We start from the raw sequence: 12185 nt of genomic DNA, 5'->3' as shown, positions 1-12185 counted from the left end.
GATGTAAAAGTACCATTTATAGAAACAACATTTTAGTTTCTGAACTTTTCCAGCTTTATTGCGGAACACTAAACATTTGTGAACATGGGAAGCAGAAACATTAGAAAAATAAATAAAGGTATAATAATCTTTTCACGCTTCACGCATGTAAACATTCACTTTGGATTTGTCACCATCACCATAGCAACGTCAAGCTTTGCCATTAGATTCTTAAGTACTTGATAAAACACAACTGGAAGTGATACCATGGGGAGGGGGGGGGGGGGGGGGGGGGGGGAGCTAGACAGCACGGCGAATCAAGTTGTTTTTTTCTGGCTCCAGGAAGTCATCCAGTAGCGCCTCCGTCACCTTCCGAAGCTCTGCCTCCAGGCGAGACACCTCACTGCAAACCAGTCAATAGGAAGTGATGTCACACTCTGATTGGTTGGCCGGCCACACGTCTAGCTGGTCCTTTGTTGTTACTATTATAAAATAATTGTATTATTTTCCTATATTACAGTGGCTTAAATTTTTTTTAAACCAAGTGCAGTATTTTTATTTGCATTGTATTTATCTTTTAAGTACAATACATTTGCATTTGATGTTTAAGAACATCCATTAATTTTCTTTACTGCTTCTCCTCACTAGGGTCGCGGGTAAGCTGGAGCCTATTCCAGCTATCTTTGGGTGGGAGGCGGGGTACACCCTGAACCGGTTGCCAGCCAATTGCAGGGCACATAGAAACAAACAACCAGTCGCACTCACATTCACACCTACGGGCAATTTAGAGTCTCCAATTAATGCATGTTTTTGGGATGTGGGAGGAAACCGGAGTGCCCGGAGAAAACCCACGCAGGCACGGGGAGAACATGCAAACTCCACACAGGCGAGGCCGGGATTTGAACCCCGGTCCCCAGAACTGTGAGGCAGATGTGCTAAGCAGTTCTCCACTATGCCGGCTGTTTAAGAACATTTATATAACATTTTTATTTTGTTATCTTTATTACATTTTAACTGAATGATTAAGTAGTTTTTTTCCCCTTCATTTATTTTTCCTATATTTAAGAAGTGTTTAAGTAAACTGTGCTTAACGCTGCAGTGGCATAAACCTTTTTAAATAATCTAATACAATATTTTTTTTCCTTTTATTTTACAGTAGTTTCAAGTAAAATTTTAAGTACAGTTCAGTTGTATTTAACTTTTAAGTACAATACATTACAGAAATTGTTTTTTATTTGGGGGACAATTTTTATGTAACTATTGTGCAAAACATTTTTAATGAAATCATTAAGTAATTTGTTTAACTTTCTTATATTTTAGCAAAGTGTTAATGTTCAAACTGCTTGATATTACTGTGGATTACAATAACATCAAATATACAGTGTTCCCTCGTTTTTCGCGGTTAACGGGGACCAGAACCCCCCGCGAAAGATGAAAAACCGCAAAGTAGGATTTGCCCCCCCCCTAGGAATTTTCATGAAGTACGCGTATTTACTTAAATTTTTAATTATAAAACCTTATAGAGTAATTAACAATTACTTTGTCCTGATAATATTAGTGTCCAAACTCACTGTCTTTTCCCTGCAATCAGCAATCCACAATGCAGCTTCCATTTTCACAATTCTCTTATTACGCGGAGTTACCACACGTTTCGCTTCCTTATTGAAGGTTATTGAAGCAGTTTTGCTTCCTCTTTCTGTAGATTCATTCACGCCATAATGGCGTGCCGCAGATGCATAACTTCTGCCCTCTTTGATCAAATCTAAAAGTTTTACTTTTTCGCTGATGGTCATCATCATCTTCTTCTTCCTCTTGGGCGCCCCGGAGGAAGCTTTCGCAGGGGCACAGCGCTTCGGCGGCATTGTAAGGGCTTGCTTAACTAATCCAAAAAATTATCGCTTAAACAAAAAAAGTTATTGCGAACACAACAGCGTGGACGAGACTGGCGAGACACAACAAGGGAAGATGCTGGGTGAGGCTGCGATGATGCGCAGCCAATCAGCTCACGGGATAATTCCACTCATGCTCTCATTGGTTGATGTTGCGCCGGGAACCAATCACGCGCCTTGTATGAGTGCCCGTACAGTACAGGTATGTACAGGCATGTACAAAGCCTCTGAGTCAACTCATCTCTTTGTTTGGCATGCAGGGAAACCTTCTCTCGCGCGCATCAACATGAAACAACGCGTCTTTCCGCAATATGGCTGCCGATATGGCTGTATTTTTTATTTATTTGTTTTATGAATATTTTGGAAAAACCCGCAAAGCACTAAAGCCGCAAAACGTGAAGCGCGAAGTGGCGAGGGACCACTGTACTTTAGAGGAATGAAACCTCTGCCTTGTTTTTGATGAACACTATGCTACTGTATTTTAATGTTCATTTTCAAGTGGCAATTGGTGCGAAAAGTTTGACTACAACTGATCAAGAAATGTTTTTGTTGACGTGCAGGTTAAAAAAAATAAATAAAAAACACGTTAAGAATCATGTGACCTGATTCCGGGCGCGGTGCACAGTTCTGTGTAGATTTTGATTTTGGGTTCGGTGCCGCTCGTCCTCAGCGTGGCCACGATGCCGTTTTCCAGTGTGAAGGTGATCATGTGACCACTCCTGCTTACGGGAAGCACCTGAGCAGAGGAAACAGGAAAAAAATTAACACCAGGTGGGACGAGGAGAAGGACGGACAATGAAGGCGAGGAAAGGCAGGAGGAAGGAAAGAGGGAGAATGAAGGAAAGAAGACAAGGAAAACAGGAGGATGAGGAAGAAGTAAGGAAGGGAAGAGGAGAAGAAAGGAGGTCAGGGAGGAAAGAATGAAGGAAGGAAAGAGGGGAATTGGGAAAATAGAAGGACAGTCGGAGCGAAAATAAAGAGAAGGAAGGAAAGAAAAGGGAGAAGTAAAGGAAGGAAGAAGGGTAAGAAGCAGAAGGAAGGAGGAGAAAGGAAAAAGGTATGAAAAGGAAATGGAAGAGAAAGTAAAAAGAAGAAAGAAGAAATAGGGTGGATGAGGAAGAAGAAGGAAGGAAAAGGCAGAAGGGGAGAGATGAGAAAGAAGGAAGGAAAAGTAGTAAGAAAAGAGGAAAAGAAATGAGAAAGAACAACAGAAGGAAGGAAAGAAGAGAAGCTGGAGATGAAAAAGAAGAAAGGAGAAGGAAGAGATAGGAGATGGAATGAAGACAAAGAATAAGTGGAAGGAATGAACAGAAAGAATAGGATAAGGAAGAAAGGTGTAGAAGGAAAAAATAGAGAAGGAAGGAGGAAAAGTAGGGAAGAGAAGGATTAGAAGAGAGGAGTATGAAGACAGGAAAGAGGAGAAGGAAGGATGAGGAGACAAAGAAGTCCAACCTTTCGATGGACCTGTTATTTTTGGATATTTAGAGTATACTGTATATGATTAGCTTCCTATCGCCTCCATCCATCCATCCATCCATTTCCCCCCGTTATCCGGGGTCAGGTCGGGGGGACAGCAGCTTTAGCAGATAAATCCAGACTTCCCTCTCCCCAACCACTTCGTCCAACTTTTCCGGGGGGATCCCGAGGTGTTCACAGGCCAGCGAAAGAGAAACGAAAGAGTGAAGGAAGTTGGACAACAAGAAATGAAGGCAGAGAAGAGGTAGAAGGAAGGGCTGGTGCGAAAAAAGGAAGTGGAGGAAGGAAAGTAGAAAGGTAGGATGGGTTAGAAGGGAGGAGAAGAAAGCAAGCCGAGTAAGGAGGCGCGTTACCGAGCGGCAGTCGTCCTGACTGCTGTCGTATCCCGTGTTGACGTCTCTCACGTGGACGACGCGTACGCCGCCGCACGCGTCGGCATACGAACCAGCGCCGCCGAAGTCTCGGATGCTGGCGAAGATGCGGCGGATGGCGACGGCGTCGTTGCACATAACGTAAGACGTCAGCGACACGTGGCAGCCATACCTGCGCACAGGAAGTTCACACGTGATCAGTACACACAGGAAGTACATGTGTCACACAGGAAGTAGAGCTGTCAAACAAGAAGTAGCTGAGCATCCACACAGGAACTAAATGTGTGCCCACGCAGAAAGTAGATGTGTCACATGGGAAGTTGATGTGCGTTCCTACAGAAAGTGGATGCTTGTCACACAGGAAGTTAATGTGGGTCTACACAGGAAGTAGGTGCGTCGTTACATGTGGTATATGTTGTGCAGCTGCTGCTGGAGGCTGAGCTTCCTGTCATGGAGGTAGGCAGCCATCTCGGCCACCACAGCGGCCGTGCTCACGCCGTCCTTCTCGGGAATCACACTGCCGCACAAGAAGCCTGCGTGCGCACACGCATGTCAAGGATCAGGCGGTGTGATGGCCGCAATGCCGGTGACATGATGGCGGCAAAAAAAATACCAATGGACTCCTCGAAGGCGAACAAGACGGTCTTTCCGTCTGCGGTGAGCTCCTGAATTCTGTTCCCGATCCACTTGAAGCCGGGAAGGGTTTCCTGTTGACGAGAAAATGTTTCTTTATTTCTGTTTGTACATCTCAATAAATTAGAAAAAGAGAAAAGTCCATTTACACTCTTTCCAAAAAAAATTTAATATCATGGAAAAGTTTATTTATTTCCATAATTCCATTCAAAAAGTTAAACTTCCATAAATTATAGATTCAGGGCCCACAATTTAAACAATTTCAAGTATTCATTCGTTTATTTTTACATAATTTGGGATTCCAGCTCATAAAACCCACAAAATCAGGAATGAAAAACATTTGAACACTGTGAAGAAATCATTTACTTCTCAGTTTTTGTAGGAAAAAAAGAAAGAAATTAGGGTCACATTAAATCAATCAAAATATGGTATTTTCAAAACGATATGTTAATCTTCAATACTTGGGAATCCCTTTGCTTTAATCACTGCCTTGATGCGCCGTGGCATTGAGGCAACCAGCCTGTGGCATTGCCTGGGAGTTTTGGAAGCCCAGATTTCCCTGATGCTTGCTGTCAGTTCTTTTTTGTTTTTGGGTCTGGTGCCCATCATTTTCCTCTTGATAATACCCCATCGATTCTCAGTTTAGATCCGGCAAGTTGGCTGGCCAGTCAAGCACTGTGATGGCGTGGGCATCAAACCAGGTTTTGGTGCTTCTGGCGGTATGGGCAGGGGGCCAGGTCCTGCTGGAAGATGACATCTGCATCTCCATACAGATCCTCAGCAGAAGGAATCATGAAGTCCTCGAAAACATTCTGGTAGACTGTTGTGGTGACCGTGGATTTAAGAAAGCAGAGTTTATCAACACCTGCACTGGACATTGCACCCAAAATCATAACTGACTGTGGATATTTCACACCGGACCTCAAGCAGCTTGGGTTCTGTTCTTCACCCGTCTTCCTCCAAACCGTTGGACCTTGATTCCCAAATGAAAGGCACACTTTACTTTCTTTGGAAAAGAGGACCTTGGACCACTCGCCAACAGTCCAGTCCTTCTTCTTGGCCCAGTTGAGACGTTCCCTACGTTGGCTCAGGCTTGACCCGACCCGAGGAACCCAACAATTGTAGCCCATCTCCTGGATGCGTCTGAATGTGGTGGTTTTTGAAGCTGTGACTGCCGCCTCATTACACTGTCCGCTAGATTCTTGAATCTTCTCTGTTTGATAATCCGCTGAAGCCCACGGTCATCTCTTTTCCTGGTGCATCTTCTCCTGCCACATTTTGTCCTTCCATTGATATGCTTGGACACAGCACTCTGTGAACAGTCAGCCTCCTTAGCTCTGAACTTTTGTGGCTTACCCATCCAATGGGAAGGTATCAATGATGGTCTGCTGGCCAGTTGTCAAGTCTGCAGTCTTCCCCATATTGAACCCAAATGAGACAGTTGAACCAAACTGAAGCAATTTAATGACACCTGGTGAAACCTGTGCGGGTGCTTAGAGTTTAGTAGATGATTAGTGTGTGACACTCAAAACATTTATGGCCTGCAACATTTGGGCTGATTTCTTCATAGTATTTAATTTTTTTGAATTCCTGATTTTGTGGGTTTTATGAGCTGGAAGCCCAAATTATGTGAAAATAAATAAATAAATAAATAAATAAAATTAATTAATTACATACATAAATAAATAAAACTTGTTTACATTGTGGGCCCTGAATCTATAATCTATGAAAGTTAAACTTTTTGAATGGAATTTTGGAAATTAACTTTTCCATGATATTAAATTTTTTTGGAAAGGGTCTGTAGTTCAGTATTTAGATTCAGTTATATAGATTCAGGCGACACGGTGAACGACTGGTTAGAGCGTCTGCCTCACAGTTCTGAGGACCGGGGTTCAATCCCCGGCCCCGCCTGTGTGGAGTTTGCATGTTCTCCCCGTGCTTGCGTGGGTTTTCTCCGGGCACTCCGGGCACATCCCAAAAACATGCATGCTAGGTTAATTGACATCGCTAAATTGCCCGTAGGTGTGACTGTGAGTGCGAATGGTTGTTTGTTTGTATGTGCCCTGCGATTGGCTGGCAACCAGTTAAGGGTGTACCCCACCGCCTGTCCGATGATTGCTGGGATAGGCTACAGCACGCCCGCGACCCGAGTGAGGAGAAGCGGCTCAGAAAATGGATGGATTGATGGATAAATAACATTGTACAAAAACATTTTTTGGGGGGTTCAACAGATTATTGCGCATTTCCATTCATTAAAACAGCGAAAGTTGATTGGAGATATAAGTGATTTGAGTTGAGTAAATTTTCCTTGAATTATTTTTTATTGTGAAATTCATTTTTGTTGGTTTTGTTCTTTGAACACAGTGGTTTTGTGTACAACTGATGCATGGTTCCTTTTCTGCACTAATAAAATATACACCCATTTTATATATACCCATACTCCCTCTGTTTATTTTTTAATTATTCTGATGTTTATTGAAAATGCAGCCAGACAGGAAAGGGTTGTAGGGGACAGACAGCGGGACAGAGTGGGACAGTCTAGATATTTTAGCATAAGTAACGTTACAACAGTCAAATCGTGTTCCTATTTGTGGATGGGGGGGGGGGGGGGGGGCGGGGGGCACACCTGGTGAGGACATGCAATAACCAAGAGAACAAGATGAAAGAGTACTGTGCACCGGTGCACAAGTCAAGGTCCATAAAGACATGGCTGACAGAATTGTGGTGTGGATGAACTTGACTGGCCTGCACACAGTCCTGACCTCAACCCAATAGAACACCTTTGGGATAAATTAGAGCAGAGACTGAGAGCCAGGCTTTCTCGTTCAACATCAGTCTGTGACTTCACAAATATGCTCCTGGAAGAATGGTTAAAAATTCCCATAAACACACTCCTAAACCTTATGGACAGCCTTCCCAGAAGAGTTGAAGCTGTTATAGCTACAATGGGTGGACCAACATCATATTGAACACTATGGAGTAGGAATGGGATGTCACTTAGATTCACGTGAGTCAAGGCAGGTGAGCGAATACATTTGGCAATATAGGGTATATGTGGGAAACAATGTTATGACCACCATGCACGTTTAGGTGACAAAATGCTGCACTCTCCCATGTTTAAATTCAAACAAGCTCTTCTTAAATCTTCTTTTTAAATACATGATACAAGGACTTATTTTTCACAAGAATTTAGTTGAAAAAAATAAAGATTTGAGATTTTTGGAAGTTGTGCTTTGAAAGAGTTGCAGATGTTGTTTTTGGCTGTCATATGTATTTAAAAGAAAATTAAAATTAAAAAAGAATGCTCTTTAACTTTTCAACCTTGTAATGGTTTTTAAAAATGATTTTAATGGTCTTGTCTGGGAATCAGCTTGTGTTGGGTCTCGACTCCCAAATGTCTTGGTCTTGTCTGGGTCTCGTGAGTTAGGATTGTGTGGTCTTGAGCACAACATTAGTCATCGCAGTGGACGCCGTCACCGTCATCGTTATGAGAGACTCACCTCCACGTGGAACCCTTCATGGCGGGCGAGCGCGTGGAGGATCCTGGAGGAGACGGCGGTGGTGAGCATGTAGACGTCCCGCAGGCGGCCGCGGTCGCCACACGTTCGCTTCCACGCCAACAACATCCACCACGAGAGCAACGCTGCCAGCTCGTTTCCCGAAAACACCTTCCACTCGCGGCCGTCGCTCAGCTCCGCCACCGCCAGACGGTCTGCATCGGGATCGGTCGCCAGGACCACGGTGGCGTTCTCCCGCTCGGCCAGACGAAAAGACAGCTCCTGGAAACGAGAAGTGAGGAGGAGAAAAAAAAAGGAGGCGGCGGTGGCAGGCGTCTGCGGTGGCTTACCAGGACAGAGCGGCCCTCCTCGGGGTTGGGAACATGCACGGTCGGGAATTGCGGATCGGGGTCTTTCTGCTCGGGGACAGGAATTGGCGGCGGATGGAACCCGAAGGTGGCGAAGGCTCGCTGGACGAAGTCGTGAGCGACACCGTGGAAAGACGAGTGTACAAACTTGAGCGGACATCTCCTATTCGCCTCCCTGCACGCATTAACACGTCACTTGACTCCACCCTCCTTACAGGGGAGGTCTCGCCCCCTCTCACGCAGCAACACACTCAGCTGTAAATGTGCTGTTTCCATGGCAACAGACAACACAATAAATGTGCTGTTTCCATAGCAACACATGCTGCACTGGTGCTGTTTCTATTCGACAACCATAAATTCTGTATGGCATGGCGACACAGCTGTAAATCTGATGTCGCCCTGGTAACAACAATAGAAGTGCTGTTTCCATGGAATCGCATGCACAGTTAACGTACTGTTGTCATAGCAAAATAAATAAATACATAAATAAATAAATAAATACTTTTTCCTGGCAACCCCTCACCTGTTGCAGCAGAGGCTGGCAACAGCGCACATGTAGGCGGCATCCACATGCCTCAGCGGGTCGCTCCTCAGCGGGCTGCGCTGAGCCAGTGTGACGTCCCAGCAGGCGGCACTCCAGGGCTCCTGATGCTCCTTCACGCTCGCCATGATGGCGGCGTCGTGAGGGGCCGTCACCTGAGCGCCGTTACACCAGTACACCTTGTAGCCGTTGTCCTCTTTGGGATTGTGAGACGCAGTGATCATCACACCTGCCGCCGCGCCCAGCTCCTTGACGGCAAAGGGCTGCAACACACAACACGACATCAAGCACACACCCGCCGACCCTGCCACAGGAAACAATGTCACATCTGCTCACCACGTACGGCGTTGGCACGTAGCTGGAGAAGAGACGCACGCAGACGTCTCTGCTCAGCATCACGGCCGCCGCCAACGACGCCAGCCTGCAAACATCACGCACAAGTGCTGATATCTCAATGTTACCATGGCGACAGATGCAGCTGTATGTGTTGTTTCCATGGCAGCATACTGCTGTAAATGAGCCATTTCCATGGACACATGCGTGCCCACACACACACAGCTGTAAATAGATTGTTTCAACTGGAAACAACAGTAAATGTGCTGTTTCCATGGCAACATACAGCTGTAAATGCGATGATTCCTTTGCCACACACCACAGGGAAAGTGCTGTTTCCAGGGCAACATATAGAGGAAATGTAACGTTTACGTGCAACACATGCCAGTCGATGTGTTGTTTCCAAAGAAACGCTGCAGTTGTAATTACCGCTGACTGCTGCATCCGCTCTCAGGCTGCCCCCTGGTGTCGAAGCCCACCACTACCCCTCTGCGCCCTGCGTCTGGAACACAGCTGAGCAGGTAGGCGCAGAGCCCCTGCCACACACACACACACGCACACACACACATTAACATTAACACAGTTAACATGGATATTTGACTTCTAAAGCCGTCAATGGCAGTGAATGTGCTTTAAAACACACAAAAACAGACACACTTATAAACGCACACTGACCTGTGTGGACTGGACGACGGTGAGGTCGTTGATGCAGTTAAACCCCGCCCCCATCGGTGCTCTCAGTCCAGCGGTGCCAAAAGTCAACGTGGAGCAGAATCGACGCCGCAGCTCGGACACGCCCGCCGACCCAAGCAAGCCCACCGCCTGAGCCCGCGTCCACTCGTTCTGAAACACACATACACATGCACGCACAAACTGTGTTCACAGTGTGTGATCACTGAGTGTGTTTTATGTTTGTGTGTGTTGTCACGTTTGTGTCTGTGTGGTCATGTTCACAGTGTATGTGTGTGTGTATAGTCATATTCACAGTGTCTGCGTGTGTGTGGTGTGGTCATTTTCACAGCGTGTGCGTGACTGTGTGTTAATGTGTTCACTGCGTGGGTGTCTTTGTACTTTTCCAGCTTTATTGCAGAACATGAAACGTTTGAGTGTGCGTGTGTGGTCATGTTCACCAAGAGTGTATGAGTGTGTATGGGGCGGGGTAGTGTCTGGTAACGTGTAAGTGATGCTTCATGTTGACATTTACACTGAAGGTTGTCAGGGTTCATGACCTTTACCCAACGAGGTGAGGTGGTTCGATCTTACCGCAACATTCGGGAGCTTTCCAGGACAAATCCAGAATGTTCCGCAAAGGTTTGAACAGCTCACAGTCAGTCACTCAATTCAGAAGTCTCTATGATAAACGTTCCTTTGTCGTTTACTTCCGTATTGACGCACAGTTTTAATGAATTTCATTAAAATAATCACAGGCTCTTATTGATCACATTCAGCCACGTGATTCGGCTTCATCGTCAACTTTGTCTACAAACGCTTTGGTTTTACAGAAGTGAGCATGTGACAGCTGTCTACTAGCCTTATCGTTACTTTGTCAACAATGCACCAAAGGTGACTCGTGAAAAGCGCCTTCAATCAAGGTGACTGACAGCACCGCTGTGATGGACAGGCGGGGCGGATGATGTTTAAATTCCGGCGGGCTCACCTTGTCCCAGCGCATCCAGCGCCGCAGCGCCTCGTCCAGCTGCTCATCCCCGCTACTCAGTGGCCTCTGCTCGGCCTCCGCGGCTGCGTCGTCCCGTTCAGTGTCGCCCATGCTGACTCGATGCTGCCATCGCGACAACGACGTACCCTGCTAATGCTAATGCTAACTTCCAGGCTGATTTGCGGCGTCAAATGACAGTTGGACAGTCAAGTCCTCGTAAGTCGGCTCTGCTTCCGGCTGTCTTTCAAAAGAAACGGTATGCCCTTCAAAATAAGAGTACACCAGAAACTTGTTGCTTCAGTTTAAGTTAAAAGAAACAGATGCAGTTTTATAGTTGATACTAGTACTACAAATAATCACGATTATTTGGCTTGATATTGAAATCACAACGAATAAACATTATTCATTGATTTCAAAACAATGGTACCTCGGGTTATGAATTTAATTTGTTCTGTGACCCTGTTCTCAAATTGAAACGTTTGAAAACCGAGGTCATGTTTCCCATTGAAATGAATGGCAATGCAATTAATCTGTTCCAGTTGAAGAACAATGTGAAATTACATTATTTTGGTCATTATGTGGTTAAAAATAAATGCAGTGCAATATATAAATAGGTGAAAACAGAAGTTCTGATTATGAAATAACAGTGGGTTTGCTTGTAAATCACTGTGCAGTCTTTTTCGGGTACATTAATGTCTACGTTCACAATGGTTAGTGCGGGGTCCTAAATGGCCACCAACTCCCACAATGCAGCGCAGCTTTTGCGTTGCATTGTGGGGTGTGGCAGCCATTTCAGTCAAAAAACAAAAGCACTTGAAGCACTGGGCCAATGATGTTCATACGGTGCAAGGAAAAGCACAAAGTTCTGTGACTTGTGCGACCATGCCAAACTGTTTGTAAACTGAAAGTAGTATGTAACTCGAGGTAATTTTTCTTTTAAAAAATTGTTCATAAACCAAATTGTTTGTGAACCGGGTCATTTTTAAACCGAGGTTCCACTGTTTTTAACTCAACTTTAAATATAACTTAAAAGAACAACCAGAAAAAAATAGTAAAATGAAAAAAATATAAATGATAGCGCCGGCACGGTGTACGACTGGTTAGAACATCTGCCTCCCAGTTCTGGGGATCGGGGTTCAAATCCCGGCCCCGCCTCTGTGGAGTTTGCATGTTCTCCCCGTGCCTGGGTGGGTTTTCTCCGGGCACTCCAGTTTCCTCCCACATCCCCAAAACATGCGTGGTAGGTTGATTGAGGACTCTAAATTGCCCGTAGGTGTGAATGTGAGTGCGGATTGTTGTTTGTTTCTATGTGCCCTGCGATTGGCTGGAAACCGGTTCAGGGTGTACCCCGCCTCCCGCACGAAGATAGCTGGGATAGGCTCCAGCAGCCCGCGACCCTAGTGAGGATAAGCGGTAAAGAAAATGGATGGGATGGATAAAT

At 45.4% G+C, this 12185-nt stretch overlaps 1 protein-coding gene across 1 annotated transcript; it reads right to left on the bottom strand.

The window, feature by feature from the left end:
* Positions 1-30: 30 nt before the first annotated feature.
* pgm2l1 (phosphoglucomutase 2-like 1) lies at positions 31-10963 on the bottom strand. The gene is made up of 13 exons (XM_061788188.1): positions 10745-10963; positions 9763-9930; positions 9517-9623; positions 9091-9175; positions 8737-9017; positions 8196-8388; positions 7849-8127; positions 4329-4422; positions 4119-4248; positions 3698-3887; positions 2471-2604; positions 280-382; positions 31-221 (listed from the first exon to the last, which is right to left on the bottom strand). The coding sequence occupies exons 1-12, from the start codon at positions 10853-10855 to the stop codon at positions 280-282; spliced, it is 1875 nt and encodes a 624-aa protein (XP_061644172.1). The 5' UTR covers positions 10856-10963; the 3' UTR covers positions 31-221.
* Positions 10964-12185: the final 1222 nt, after the last annotated feature.

The sequence above is a fragment of the Phyllopteryx taeniolatus genome, chromosome 1 (genome assembly GCF_024500385.1).
Source record: "Phyllopteryx taeniolatus isolate TA_2022b chromosome 1, UOR_Ptae_1.2, whole genome shotgun sequence".
In the NCBI taxonomy this organism is placed as follows: Eukaryota; Metazoa; Chordata; class Actinopteri; order Syngnathiformes; family Syngnathidae; genus Phyllopteryx; species Phyllopteryx taeniolatus.
Note: the sequence above shows the minus strand (reverse complement) of the source record. Positions and strands in the feature narration are given on the sequence as shown.

Bases quoted from the DNA above. Each gene is read 5' to 3' on its own strand.
- pgm2l1 (XM_061788188.1), bottom strand. From the start codon at position 10,855: ATGGGCGACACTGAACGGGACGACGCAGCCGCGGAGGCCGAGCAGAGG. The intron at 9,018-9,090 runs GTGAGCAGATGT...TGTGTGTTGCAG, and splicing joins ACGTGCCAACGCCGTACGTG to CCCTTTGCCGTCAAGGAGCT. The intron at 383-2,470 runs GTCACATGATTC...ACTGGTTTGCAG, and splicing joins TGCACCGCGCCCGGAATCAG to TGAGGTGTCTCGCCTGGAGG.